We start from the raw sequence: 15,573 nt of genomic DNA on the forward strand, positions 1-15,573 counted from the left end.
CCCTGTTATGCTCTGTTCTGCGCCAGTCTTGTTGCGTCTTTTGTGGGGGTGGGGGTTTGGTAGGGTTCTTGAACTAGGACGATCGGTTGGATTCAGACGGATATATAGATGATTCGAACGGCTGTTTGCAGGTGAAGTAATTAGGATGGATGGATCTTCTTGGTTAGCCGATAGATTTGTGCTAGGGTTTGCTTGTTTCGATGTCTGTAGTTCGAAATTTGGTTGGATGTCGTATTACATGTCAAAAATTCTTACTTTTTATTGGATTGTATGTGCACATGCATTGCTGCTGCTGAAGATGGTTTGTGATTTGAGCATTTCAACAAGATTTATATGTGAAGAGGGATTTTGATTGCAGCATCATTATAGTCTGTATGTTTAATTTGTAGCTAATAAACACAACTTGTGTTTGCTGTTGTGCAGTTTGTGATTCTGCAATGGGAGTAGCAGTTGAGAGCATCTTCTTTACTATGGAAATTGAGCACAGTGGTCTGTTTTGTGGGCCAAGCAATAATCTGGAATATTATGGGGCTACTCTAGAGATATTGGATTATTGCAGTGCAGCTAATTTGAGCTATTCTGTCCTCCAAGAGCATCTGAAGTGGCTAGGCTATGGTGTTGATGAGCAGAACATGTACTGGTGCAGACCTGGGCATGAGTTATCAGATGGATTGGTGCATATTAGGGGAGATGCAGATGTCCAAGATATGATCAAAGTAGGTGCAGATCACAAGGTACTTCACATGTTGGTTGATCAGTCAAACTTCATACAAATCTGCAGGGATGCTGTGATATATAAAGGAAGCCCAACATTGGCAGTTGTTAGCAGTCCTACAAAAATGCCAAGTAGGGCTATTTGTGAAGCTCAAGTTTTGAATGAAGATCCCATATCTGAGATGGCACCAAAAGCAAATAATGCCAATGAAGATGGTAATGAGGAAGCAGAGCTAGCAGACACAGATACTGACTTCAGTGATAGTGATTATGAGATTAATGAGGGAGATGATGATTTGTTTGATGACAACATTGATTTTGATGTGCATGAAGAAGAGGAGGTGGAGGAGCCAGATGTGGAACCTGAGTATGTTCTTGATGATGAAGATTTGCACCTGACAAAAGAAGAAGAAGAGTACTTGAATTACAAATTCAAGGCTTTCAATGCAAAAGTTGACATGAAATCACCTATTTTTAAAGTTGGCATGTTTTTTGCTGATGTGAAGGAGCTCAGAAATGCTTTAACAGCATACTCTATTAGGCAAAGAGTTAAGATCAGGAAGGTAAAAAATGAGCCATCTAGGCTGGATGCAGTATGTCAGAAAGGTTGCCCCTGGATGTTGAAGGCTGGTAAAGACAACAGAACAGGGGGTTTTGTCATCAAGGCATATGCAGCTGAGCACAGATGTCCCAAAAAATGGAAGTTGAGGTCCCTCACTTCAAAATTTCTAACAACATACTTCATAGGTGAATTTAGTGATGATCAGAAGATGTCACTTGGAACTTTCTCAAGGAAGGTTACAAAGGAGTTCAATGTGACACCAAATAGATGGAAGTTAGCTAGAGCAAGGAAACAAGCTCTCAAGGAGATACATGGATATGAGGAGGAGCAATTCAACAAATTATGGGACTATGGAAGTGAACTGAGAAGATCTAACCCAGGTTCCACATTTCTCCTATCCACTGCTCTTGTGAAGGACACAAAGTTTCCATTAGGGAGGAAATGCTTGAAAACCCTTTACTGGTCTTATGATGCATGTAAAAGAGGCTGGCTCAAGGGCTGTAGACCAATTATTTTTATTGATGGATGTCATATGAAGACCAGGTTTAAGGGAATTTTGCTGAGTGCTGTTGGCATTGACCCAAATGATTGTATATTCCCTATTGCCATGGGCTGGGTAGAAGTGGAATGCACTAGTTCGTGGGAGTGGTTCTTAACCATAGTAAGAGATGATCTTAATGTGAGAAACACTGCTCCATTTACAATAATGAGTGACAAGTAAAAGGGCTTAATAAATGCAGTTAAGAAGGTTTGGCCAGATTCAGAGCATAGATTCTGTGTGAGACATATATACCAGAATTTCCATGAAAAACACAAAGGGGAAGTGTTGAAGCAGGATCTATGGGCCATAGCAAGATCTCCAAACAAAGTTAAATGGAGAGAGAACTGCCAAAGGATGGATGGGCACTGCTCTGCTGCATTTCACTGGACTGAAAGATTGGATGTGAATACATGGGTTAAAGCTTATTTTAGTGATTTCAGCAAGTGTGACATTCTGCTAAACAACAATTCGGAGGTTTTTAACAGGTAATTTGTCACAAAATGTTGTTCTGCTTATCATATAAACACACTTGCATATTATCATGTTTATTGTGCTTATCATATATAGCCTATTATGCTTATCATCCATAGCCTATTGTGCTTATCATACATATGTTCTGAATGGCTTATCATTTCCATGTGCAGCTATATTCTGGATGCCAAAGAGATGGCAGTTCTATCTATGCTAGAAAATATCTTTTATAAGATAATGCACAGGATGATGATTAAGCAGAGAGAGGCAGTGGAAAAGTGGACAGGAAACAGAGTTTGTCCTAAGATTTTGAAAAAACTTGAGAAAAACACAGCTTATGCTGCTAATTGCCATGTTTCTCCAGCTGGTCAAGAACTATTTAGAGTGCAATCAGGCAACTCCAGCTACTTAGTGGATCTGTGCTTGCACAAATGTGAGTGTAGAAGGTGGCAACTGTCTGGTGTTCCTTGTGGGCATAGCATTGCTTGCATGAGGGAAGAGAGAATTAACCCTGAGGACATGGTGCATGATTGCTACACGGTGCAGACCTACCTGAAAGCATATGGTTATACCCTGGTTCCTTTAAGAGATCCGAAAGACTGGGAGAAGATTGAAGCTGACAAAATCTATCCTCCAGTGTTCACAAAGCAGGTGGGAAGGCCAAAGAAAAATAGGAAGAAAGCTCCAGAGGAGAAAACCAAAGGTGGTGTGAGGTATTTGAACAAAAAAGAAGTAACTATGCATTGTTCTATTTGTGGCAAGCCTGACCACAACAGGAAGGGCCACTACAAGTACCAGGAGGCCCTACTTGGAGGAGGATATGAAATAGATGAAAATTATGATGACCCTTCTTTTCTTCAGGTAACTTCTACAAATATGACATTTTTTCTCACTTTGTTGTTAAAATGTTAGAGCTCCTTCTGATGATGATTGTATGCTATGTGTAGAACATTTTCCCTGGGCTGGCAAATCCTACACTAGATCCCTCACGGCAGCCACAATCAATGGTCTTCAACATGGCACAAAAAGAGAGATCATTCAGAGCTCCTCATAGAGAGCATGGACCATTGCCTCAGCAATCCTCTTTTATTGCAGCTGCAGGTGATTCCATTCCACAACCTAGAGTTACTACAACCGAAATGAACATAGGCAGGAGTACAAGAGCAATCCCGAAGAGCTGAAACAGGGGAAGGATCACAACATGTTGCAAGAGGTAATAAAAGACAGAGGGGAGCTGGAAGAGGAGCTGCTGATATTGCAGGCACATCTGTAGCTGCTGCTAGGGGAAGAGGAGCTGGAAGGGGAAGGATCTCTGGAAGAACTACAGGAGGTAGAGCTGGAAGAGGAGCTGGAAGGGGAAGGAACACTGCAACAGCTAGTACTGGAAGAGGTGCTGGAATATCTTCAGGTGTTGACACATCTTTAGGACTTGGATTTGGTACTAGAAGAGGTGCATATTACTGGTTGTTTGGAGATGACAGGGCTACAGAAATTCCAGATCTCAACTTGTAGGCCATTCCATTAGTACACCTACAAGTTCATGAATGAACTTCATTTTGTCTCACCAAATGTAAGAGTTCATGGATGAACTTTCTTTAGTGATGTATTTTGTGACAGCAAACTCCATGGTGCTGCTGCTAAACTTAAGTGTATTCTATGACAGCAAACTTTTTTATGTTGTACTTGTTTAAGTGATGTTTGAACTAATCTCTGCTGCTTAAAATATGTGCTCAATTTCTGTATTTTCAGTCATTGTACATATGTACATCAAATTCTGAATTTTTACTGTCATGGTACATATGTACAGCAAATTCTGAATTTTTTCAGTCATGGCACATATGTACAGCAAATTCTGAACTGATTTCTATGTTTCAGTCTGAATCTTTTCTATATTAAAAATGGCAAAAAAAAGGGTTTGGCCCGGGTTTCGAATCCAGGATCTGCCGTTGTGCTCTATTGTTCTTTGCCAACTGAATACGAGTAGCGTTTTGTGTTAGTACAGCCAGTCTTTTTTCTATACTGAATCAACTGTCGCCATAGATGTGGAGTGCGGGTTCAGTACTGGTAAATGTCAGGGGGGTTTCTGCAAAAGGGAGCGACGAACGCCTCGGCTCCGCCTCGGCCAGATGTCGCAACGGGATTGGCTTTGGGTGTTTTTGCACATGGGCTGCAAGTTTGTGGGTGGCGGAGTGGAGTTTTGCAAGTTTGTGGGCTGAAACATCACGGGCCGGACAAGTTCGTGGGTCTGCCGTGCTTTTACCTCTTGAAAAAAAAAAACAATTCGCCGCACATCTCCTCCTGTCCGGATGAGATCCCAAGCCGCTACTCCTCGTCTCCGGACGAGGTGCAGCCGCAGAAGCCGACGCTGATGAGACGATGCCGCGACGCCGGCGACCGCCGCCGCCATCGCGGATCACCAGGACGCCACCGCCGCCGGTGCCTCGGATACGTCGTGGAATACCAGAACGCGGCCGTCGCGGATCACCAGGACGACACCTCCTTCCCCTCACTCCACCACACACCGCCTGCCAGATCTCGCCGTGCATCGATAGCCATCGACGACCCACTCCACCCTACCTGCCCCGGCCCTGACGCCGCCACATACCAAGCGCCGCCACAGCTGCATCGATCTAAGGTGCAACGCGTCCCATCACCACTGATCTATGATTGTGGTTCGAGACGGGTCTGCGGCACCGGCGGCGAGAGGAGCCGCCTGGTTGAGAAGCTCATCCATGACGTTTGTGTCAGCCCGTGGTCGTCCGGCGTGTCAAGCCGTCGATCTGGAGTCCCAGGTCCATACTCTCTGCAGGTACGCATATCTTTTGACTGTCTATTCTGTTGATGAACAGCCACGCGAGGCTGCAAGGTTGGTTGTGAGTTACGGAAGCATGGTCTCCCTTACACCTTAAATTAACTACTAACAGCTTCTCCTTTTTGGATTTTTTAATAATCGCTGACTCAATTTCAATTGCTGATCATTTTCGTTGACCTTTTCATTAGGGTGCTTGCAGAATGGTGTGGCAAAATGGAGTAACATCACAGGGCTTCTTGTCGCGCCCACACACCGTGGAGCCGCCAGCCTACCCGAGCCACCGTTGATCAGCGTCAACTCCATAAGGGAAATATATGGTACTGATTTCTTAGGTTGTTAGGTTCTATGTTCCCCTAGGATTTAAAAGTTACTGTGACTGTAATCGGATATCCATTTCAATAAGAACTTCAGTGCTTGAGTTTTTCTGTTTCTTGACTTGTTTCAATAAGAACTCCAGTGATGATTGAGTTTGGACCCCGTGTCCCCATCAGATTTCACTTTGCTCAAATTACTCAATCAGAACTCGTGGTATTCTACATGTTATTGGCTCTCAATCTTCCTTCAAGGGGCATCCGATTCTTCACACGCCGATGAAAATTTATTTCTCGCAGGTATTCATCGGCCAATTTCTCTGATTAGGAATTGAGATAAACATCAATTTGGCTCAAGGTAATACTCCCTACTTTGCATAATAAATCATATTAGGCTATTTTGAATGGATCCGGGATGCTGAAAAGTTTGTTTAAGTTCTTCTAGCTTGCTCTCAAATATTAGCTTCTATGTGCGCGCGCTGATGTAGAACCATCAAATGTCTCATTTAGATATCTTCTGAAAGATCCTGCGTTGATGATCTTTGAGCAAAGAAGTGTATAACTGCAAGGAACTGCTATTTTGATGCAATACTACGTCTGATGATATCTTATCTTCTAGCATTCGCTGTAAATTTTGTGCTGACCAATATTTTACTAAACTAATTTGTATAATTCAATACAGACTTGCTAAGGGTCCTCTAGCTTGGGGAGGTTAATATCCCAATTTGTCAAGATTTCCAGCAAGTGCTAGCAGAAGGGTCATCCTGTACTGCGCCTCGATGCGTAGGTTCCGCAATGGCACCTTCGCCGTTGGCTGCTGCGTGCCGACCCTGTCCATCATGCGCCGCTGGTGTCGGAGCAGGCGGAGGTTGTCTTTGTGGTTTTCGGCGATGAGAATGTGCACCAGCTCCCGTCGATCTGCGACCCACAGCCGGTGCAGGTCAACTCGCTCCAGCGGACGATTGTCGTCGACGTTCCCATTGGTATGCAGAGGGGAGCAAGATCCGCAGCCTGTCCATGACAGTCGCTCGATGGCCGCACATCCAGCTCATCACAGGGTGAGCTGTGACCGCGCTCGCAGGGAAGGCGAGCAATGGTACCGAGCACGCGAGATGAGCTCTGCCGGCGAGCAGGCGTGGGCGAGCTGGCAACAGTGAGCTTCAGTGGCATGCGCAGGCGTTCGAAGATTCTGTACTCCTATAATCATGGTCATGGTCACACTCTTTTAACATCTGAAATTCATTGCCAATTGTTGGATTATCTGAGTCAAAACTAGATTATGGAAACTGAAAGCTATTAAATATTTTGGATTGTGAATTCCATGGCACTGCAAGTTCAAATAAGAAGTTCATGTCCTAATATTTGTGTATATCATGTATTATGAACAAGTTAAAGTATGAATTCAGGTAATACGTCCATCTCATACAGAAAGCTTGAAACTTTGTGTTGGTACTGTTCATGATTTAGTGAGTGCAACAAGGCCAGTTTAAAATTTCAGGCTGAGCCGTTTATGTGATACTTTAGTCCACTGCTATGATCACACATGCGATCATTTTTTGTTTTAATGATGAAGTTTTATAGCGCCACAGCTTTGAATGATGTTACGGCTAATGAACTTCCATATGTTGTAGTTGAGGTTGCAAAAGTACAAAGTGAGTGGAAAATATATTCTCCTTGACCATCCTAGCATATCCACTGATGGATCTAACTTCTACTTTATTGTTTGTTATGTATCCCAAAACTACAGTATCCTTCGGAAAGACGTCGAAGCAGGCAGATTTATAGTTGATGGTATGGCTAGCATCCAAGGTGAGACACCAACCTCAATGCCTATTTCAAATGCAATGCTCTAATTTTGTGTGAACTACCAGTTTCACATTTTATGTGGTTACTTTAGAATGTTTTATTCATGACTAGCAAATCCTTGCAGCCAGTAGTCTAGGAAAGTAGCCAAATCGATGTTACTACATGTGGTTTGCCGTTTGTCTCTGTAATAATCTAGCTGCTAGCATACCCACTTGGTTGTTGTCTCGACAAGATACATATCTGGAAACAGACTAAGATCTTGGAGTTTACATCTGCTTTGGTGTTCCTCTGTTCTAATTGCCATGTTTGCATTTTTATTTGATTTAGGTGTATAGGTAAGGGCAAAACTGAGCCATGATACTCTGATATTTATGTTCCAGTAGCATTAAAATTCAGATTTGAAAGAAATAGCAATTGGATCTATTAAATTGTGTGCCAGCGAAAAGAAGTGGTAACACGGATAAATCTTTGGGGGCATGTGAGGATTTTATTTCTCACATTGCAACACACGGGCACATTTACCTATATATATAATCTACTGTTAAAGGGAATTCTACATTCATAATGGTACGTTGATGGTAGGTTCATCCATTATGTACGTCGATGGTAGGCAAGTTGTGTTCAATTGCCATCACTGAACAAACGTGTTCATCCAACCTGACTACTTTGGATCTCCGATCAAATTTGAGGCTCCCAGGAAGGTAACGAATTATGTAAGCCAATTAAAATCGGTATCCATTGATTGCTATGTACTCCGTGTATAGCTTGAATGAAACAAAATCATGGATTTCCTCTTAACTTGTTTTTTTTTCATATCATCGGGATCTCATAGAGGTTGATGGAACATACAATAATGAACTCTTGGTTTCCGATTCGTTAGTAAGGAACTGCTGATCCTATTTATTTCTACCGAGAACAACGAACATGTAAAATCTTGTGACCATTCTTTATTCTATTTGTAAATTGATTTGGTTCTTTCTACATGTGTGTACAATGTTCTCGTTGAGGAACAAGTAGGCGAAGCACATTCGCGGTGTGATACTCGAAACTGCCATTAAATTGCATAGTTAATGATTTTTATTGAGCATGTCATAATATGTCCAATTACTTTCAACTAATTTTATTCGTATATGGTGATCTGTTGTAATGTTCGGAAGATTTTCATATATATCATGACTACTTTGTAATGGTTGCTTACAGTTTTTGTAGGCCACCAGTTTCTGCTATCACTTGCAACTATTTCTTAGGTAATTTTCTGGACCAGTACACACCCAGATTTTCGGGATTAATAACACCAGTGAGTTAATATGTTACTGAAACTGTTGGTACCTCATATGGTTTTGTGGGGGCTTAGTCTTGTTCTAAAAAATACCAGTACCCACATCAAACTTTTTTCAAATGTTCTGGGGTATATAATAAATGTGTTGTGTTTTAGAACTGTATTGCAGCCATACTTGAAAAGCCATTTCTACATGTCAATACAACCTGCATTTCAGGCTTACTTGAAAAAGCACCACACATACATATCAATATCAGGGCCTCAATTTGGAAACTGGTACATACGGTTCAAATTCTTTGTCCAATTCTGGTCTCTGTCTTCTAGAAAAGCACAAGGGTTCGCAATGTATCAATCAGCTTACTTTCAGTGACGATCAAGACTCCCAAAATGCCTTTTTTCATGGTGAAAAGATGCTCAGGCACACATCATTGTTAGTTTTTCTCATGCCATGCTTGGTCTGTAACTAAATTTGGAAAATTCATTGGATGTTCCGCAAGTGTGCAACCAAACTTGTATGAATCACGTACAAATAAATTATTCATAATGAAAATAAAATCATTGTATGTGTTTTAGAAATTATGTCATACTTATGTAAAAAGGATGTCTTCTTCTACCAGATAAAGAGGTGATAATGGTAAAAATAATACTTTCTTTAGGCAGTCTCCATGTCTAGAAGGTTGGAACGTTGAGATATTAGAAACCATGCATTTGTATAAAAGATTATTATAAACTAGCGGTGGCTCAAATGTGCTCCCCACGGAATATCAACTGGCGAAGGAATGAGAATAGCAACATGAACTCCAGATTTCTATGACGTGTTTGTATTCAAATTAAGAAAAAGTTCAGATAATAAAAATTGTTTTGTGTCTTGATAAAAGTTTAAAGAAATACAGAGAACAATGTACGCACATCACCACCACCACACACACACATGGATGGGTAACACAACCCTTCTAACCATTCAACTACCGGTTGGGTTGAATAACATTTTTTTAGTTGACAATAACATATTATTGTGTTTGATGGTCTGATTATTAATAAAAAAAAGATGTGTGTTAGCTGAGACGTGCATAGTTCTTGGTTATTTTAACTGTAAGAAGTATCTTAATTTTTTAAGCCCGTGGCAACGCACGGGCGTTCTACTAGTATTTGGCAAAGGATCAGTAGGCTGATCCCTACCGCCTCCGTGTTTTAATCTTCTTGAGGTGGTTAAAGAATTAAAGCCTGCCAAATTAATTAGTAATTAAGGCATTTACATTGGTTTCCAAATCAGCCGCAAACATGATCTAACGACGGATTGGCAAGGTGCCCAGGCACCTAGGTGTCCCAAACGGCCTAGGATGTGGATTTTTTCGAGAATCGTGTTGTGATACTGTAACGCCTCGAGACCGTTACGCCAGGTGTCTTCCAGTTATTCGTTGTCGTTGCCTTGTTATTCGCTTGCGTGTTGCATCTTGCCATGTCATCATCTGCATTGCATCTTCATGTTTTCAAAATTTGCATCAGGTCTCCCCGTTCCTTTCGTTGTCCGTTCTGAGGCCAGACACACTTGCACGCGCCCGCGGCATGTCCGAAATACTATTTTATAAATGGTCGGAAAATGTTCTCGGAATGGGTTGAAAGTTGGCGTGCGGTCTTATATTATAGTGTATGGTAGACCGCCTGCCAAGTTTCATCGAATTTGGAGTCCGTTTGACGCCCCAATGGATAACTATAGCGGCAGTATAGCCGGTCTATCGTCGGACGTTTTCAGTCTCCGGAAACAGTCGCCGGGCCTCTCTCTCTTCTCTTCTCTCAGCCTGAGGCCTTCTGCACAGTCCGCTACCTACCGTTGGGCCCAACCTAACCTCTCCCGTCAGCCTGCGGCCCCCCTCACGTACGCGTCCGAAAGCTGCCCCGAACCCGACTCGGACTGTCGTCACGGTTGGGTCCGGATCATCCCCAAACCTCTATAAAATATCTCTGTTTTCTTATTTAGACTCCTCTAACCTTTTATTCTCGATCGTCCGATTACGATCGGATGGACCAGATTAGTCCCTGACCTAAATCCACCTGCTATATATATCGCCAACCCTAAATTTGAGGAAAGCTGTCCCATCAATCCCGTCTCCGCCGCCGGCTGACCAACCCCCCTCCTTCATCGGGATCTTACCCGATCCAATCCAACAACAGCCGCCACCCTCCTGGGAATTCCCCCGATCAAATCCATCCATCCAGCCCGCAGCTGTGCCTCCCCCTTGTGGTTCGATCCCTAGCAAGCCGCAACAGAGCTCTGTAGCCCTCGCCGAGCTCCTTGAGCCCTGGCCGGAATAGCCAAGCCGCCGGAGCTTCATTCCCTCCGCGTCCACTCCATCCCCTGCCTCGCAAGCCTCCTCTGCCTTGCCCTCGCGAGCACGACCACCGGGGCGCCTCCTCGCCGGTCCTCTCGTGCGCCCGATGCTCCAGCTCCTCTGCCCGGGCGTCCCACGCACCTCAAACCGTCATCGTCCTTCATCCGTGGCCTCCTCGTCCAGGCCTTTGCTGCCTCGTCTCGCGCCAGACCTACTGCCATGCTGCCGGCGACCTAGGTCTAAGAGCAGATGAGCGTCGCCCCTGCTCCCTTCCTTTTTCTTTTCGCTGAAAGCTCTCCCTGACCACCTCCCTTGTCTTGCTTCTCTCACAGGGAACCATGGCGCCGCCACTTGGAGTTCCATGGCCGTGCCTCCCTCTCCCGTCTCCGGCCAGATCCATGACCCATGGACCAGATCCGACGTCGCTCGCCAAGTTCACCTCCAGGGTGCTGCAGTCGTCGCCCCGCCATGTCCTCAGGAGCGAGCAACAACTAGGTCGTCCGAGCGTTGACCGCGCACGTAGCCTCCCCGCCTCGCGCGTCTGGGCCACTTCCAGTGCCAGCAAGGCCCAACTCCTTCCTCGTCCCCGCGCGGCCCAGTTAGCCTCGGCCCAGCCTCTGCACCAGTGGGCCTTGGCCCATGGTGGGCGCCCAGTCTGCCCAGATTCAGCTCGTTGACGTTTTTTCCAGGATCTGTGAATTTGTCTAATTTCCAGAGAAAACAGATTTACAGAAAACCCCTTGCACAACATGCATATAATAACTCACAAACGATGCATCGGATTAAAACAAACTTTATTTGAGAAATGCTTAGAATTATGTGTAGATTAATAATATGCCACTTTCATCCATGTTTAACATGTTTAAAATGTTGTTTGATTAATTTTTGCTCTATGCCATGCTAAAATGCTTTATTTCATAACTAATTAACCGTAGCTCCAAATTTAATAAACTTTATATGTAAATGGGGTAGGAAAATGCCTAGTTTAACATGGTGGCTTTACTTTGCATGTTTAACAACTCTAAAATTTGTTTTAGGGCAGAACAGTACCTAATCCAAAAATATGCATATGAGGATTTTCCGTACTTGTTGCTTGTTGTTCCGGCCTAATTTAAACTTGCCTAGATAGGTAGTTTTCATATGATCCACCTCTTGCCATGTTTAACAATATTTAATACTGTTGGGTACCTAAACGAGAGAGAACTAAATAAGTCATGTGGTGTTCCGTCAATATGCAACTCGTTGCATATTGAGCTCCACTTAACTTGTAGTTTTGCTTGTGCATTTTGCCATGCCATGCCCTCATTATACCGGACATGCATCATACTTGGTTGTGCATCATGCCATGTTTATGTGGTGGTTGTTTTACTATGTTGTTTGCTTCTTTCCGGTGTTGCTTGTTCGGGTTAGTTCCGATAACGTCGCGTTTGTGAGGATCCGTTCGACTACGTCCGTTTGTCTTCTTCATGGACTCGTTCTTCTTCCTTGCGGGATCTCAGGTAAGATGATCATACCCTCGAAATCACATCTATCTTTGCTTGCTTAGTTGCTCGCTCTATTGCTATGCCGCGATACCTACCACTTGTTTTATCATGCCTCCCATATTGCCAGGTCAAGACGCTAACCCACCTTTTCCTAGCAAACCATTGTTTGGCTATGTTACCGCTTTGCTCAGCCCCTCTTATAGCGTTGCTAGTTGCAGGTGAAGATGAAGTTTGTTCCATGTTGGAACATGGTTATGTTGGGATATCACAATATCTCTTATTTAATTAATGCATCTATATACTTGGTAAAGGGTGGAAGGCTCGACCTTATGCTTGGTGTTTTGTTCCACTCTTGCCGCCCTAGTTTCCGTCATACCGGTGTTATGTTCCTTGATTTTGCGTTCGTAACGCGGTTGGGTGTTATGGGAACCCCTTGACAGTTTACTTTGAATAAAACTCCTCCAGTAAGGCCCAACCTTGTTTTACATTTGCCTAGCAACCTATTACCCTTCCCTTGGGTCGGCCAACCCAAAGGTCATCTTTATTTTAACCCCCCCGGGCCAGTGCTTGTCTAAGTGTTGGTCCAAACTGGGTAGCCTGCGGGGCCACCTCGGGGCAACTCGAGGATTGGTTTTACTCGTAGCTTGACCTATCCGGTGTGCCCTGAGAACGAGATACGTGCGACTCCTATCGGGATTTGTCGGCACATTGGGCGGCTTTGCTGGTCTTGTTTTACCATTGTCGAGATGTCTTGTAACCGGAATTCCGAGTCTGGTTGGGTCTTCCTGGGAGAAGGAATATCCTTCGTTGACCGCGAGAGCTTGTGATGAGCTAAGTTGGGACACCCCTGCAGGGTTTGAACTCTCGAAAGTCGTGCCCGCGGTTATGGGCAGATGGGAATTTGTTAATGTCCGGTTGTAGAGAACTTGACACTTAACTTAATTAAAATGCATCAACCACATGTGTAGCCGTGATGGTCTCTTCTCGGCGGAGTCCGGGAAGTGAACACGGTTCTTGTGTTATGGTTGTGCGTAAGTAGATTCAGGATCACTTCTTGATCACTTCTAGTTCACGACCGTTTGTGCTGCTTCTCTTCTCGCTCTCTTTTGCGCATGTTAGCCACCATATATGCTAGTGCTTGCTGCAGCTCACCTCACTACCCCTTTTCCTACCCATAAGCTTAAATAGTCTTGATCGCGAGGGTGTGAGATTGCTGAGTCCCCGTGGCTCACAGATACTTCCAAAACAGTTGCAGGTGACGATGATACCAGTGCAGGTGACGCAACCCAGCTCAAGTGGGAGCTCGATGAAGATCTTCATCGTTGTTTTGTTTCGTTTCCTTTTGATCAGTAGTGGAGCCCAGTTGGGGCGATCGGGGATCTATGCATTAGGGGTTGTCTTTCTTTATTTGGTTCCATAGTCTGACCTTGATTATATCTGGATGATGTAATGCTATATTTATGTATTGTGTGAAGTGGCGATTGTAAGCCAACTCTTTATCCCTTTCTTATTCAGTACATGGGATGTGTAAAGATTACCCCTCTTGCAACATGCCTACTATGCGGTTATGCCTCTAAGTCGTGCTCCGACACGTGGGAGATATAGCCGCATCGTGGGTGTTACAAGTTGGTAATCAGAGCCTTCCCCGACTTAGGAGCCCCCTGCTTGATCGAATCGTTGACGTTGTTGAGTCTAGAACAAAATGTTTTGAGTCTTATAGGATTATATATATCAGAGAGTAGGATTCTTTTTATTCCCCAGTCCCTTCGTCGCTCTGGTGAGGCCTCCTGACGTAGAGTTTTGACTCTTCTCTTCTCAAATTTCACACAAAAAATTAGGATCACACGGATATCTTGGAATCATTCTGATGGTTTTGTGACGAGAACATTGTTCTTGGTGCCTCCTAACATTTAGGGGTTGTGGCAGTGTCCCGGGGAGTTGAGCTCGAAGGTGTTGTCGTCACAATTTTATCGTTGCAGTTCTGGAATACCTGAGTTCGCCGACATCAAAAATCTTTTTTGCAGTTGTTGGTGAGATAACCTCGACACCACCCATTACTGGGGCGGGAGTTCGGGAGTATTGCCATAACTTGTATAACGGATGTTTTTCAAAGGTTGAGGTAAATGATTTCCGAAGGTTTCTTGGTTATGTGTTGAAGGATGGATACAGTTGGATGTAGGATTTGTTAGTTTGGGTGAGATATTATGCTGCCCCTGTATCCCCAACACCTGATTGCATAACCAGATAGTTTTGAGAGTTTATAAGTGGGAATTCAAGTATCACGTAGGATATCTTTCCAACAGACACATGATATGATATAGGATTTATCATATGTTTGTTCCGGCTTATCTTGCAAGCGAATCCTTTGTTTTGTTTTGAGTTGTGGTATTCGAGTTGCTTCAATGTCAAGTGTTGAATCCATACCTTTCCTAAGCGGTGTTCACATATTCCTATGTGGATACAAATCCTTCTTGATCTTCGAGTTTGCCATCTCAATTTTTTCTGAACCAGTGTGTCTCTCTTCAAGTGGATCCGATCTTTTTCAACATCCGCAAGATCAACTCAAGTCTTCTCAACATTGTTTGTTTCATCCGTTCCCAAGTTGTCTTTGTTTTTCCCGCCCTCCCACCCTTTCTTTTCTTCAAGGACTCGAATTTCTTAATCAAGTACCCTTTTATGGATGTGAAGTCTCTTCATTATTTTCAATATATGTTCTTACCCGGTGGTTCTCATGAAGATGCTCTACAAGTTCAACATTCTTCGTTCTCTTTTTTCTCCGGTGGATCCAATTCAAGCTTTGTTGATCATATATTTTCCTCGTTTCAAATGTTTTCTCATGCCAGTGCACCTCATAATCATTCACTTCTCCCTATTCATTTGTTCGGGAGTGCTGAAGATATCTAAGAAGGCTCGTCTTTTCATTCAAGATCCGTTCAAACCTATCTCGAGGTTGTTATCTCATTCAAGCCATTTAACTCAACCGGTGCAATCTCTCTTTTCAAGCAATCTTTTCAACGGTGTTTCTTTTGAGGCCCTAACCCACAGGTCTTTTCCCAGGATCTTACCTGACTCTTCTTTTCTTTTCCTGGAGTTAATCTCAGATTCTTTTCCAAGTTTGACGTGAGAGTGAGTTATCATCAGTCAAATGCTTTCTCCAAGATCTTTCATATTCTTTTTGTCGTTGGTTCAACCTTTCCATTCTTCATTCCGGAGTGTCTCATCAATTTTCATGGTAGCTCTCATCATCATTCTCGAATTTTGAA

General features: G+C 43.6%; 1 protein-coding gene across 1 annotated transcript; it reads left to right on the forward strand.

Moving 5' to 3' along the window:
- The first annotated feature begins 4,564 nt into the window (after positions 1 to 4,564).
- LOC123085795 (uncharacterized) lies at positions 4,565 to 5,531 on the forward strand. The gene is made up of 2 exons (XM_044507506.1): positions 4,565 to 5,097; positions 5,289 to 5,531. The coding sequence occupies exons 1-2, from the start codon at positions 4,657 to 4,659 to the stop codon at positions 5,385 to 5,387; spliced, it is 540 nt and encodes a 179-aa protein (XP_044363441.1). The 5' UTR covers positions 4,565 to 4,656; the 3' UTR covers positions 5,388 to 5,531.
- The last annotated feature ends 10,042 nt before the right edge of the window (positions 5,532 to 15,573 follow it).

This window comes from Triticum aestivum, chromosome 4A (genome assembly GCF_018294505.1).
Source record: "Triticum aestivum cultivar Chinese Spring chromosome 4A, IWGSC CS RefSeq v2.1, whole genome shotgun sequence".
NCBI lineage: Eukaryota > Viridiplantae > Streptophyta > Magnoliopsida > Poales > Poaceae > Triticum > Triticum aestivum.

Excerpts from the sequence above, each read along its gene's own strand:
- LOC123085795 (XM_044507506.1), top strand. The coding sequence starts at position 4,657 with ATGAGACGATGCCGCGACGCCGGCGACCGCCGCCGCCATCGCGGATCA. Across the intron at positions 5,098-5,288 it reads CAGGTCCATACTCTCTGCAG|GGTGCTTGCAGAATGGTGTG; the intron begins GTACGCATATCT and ends CCTTTTCATTAG.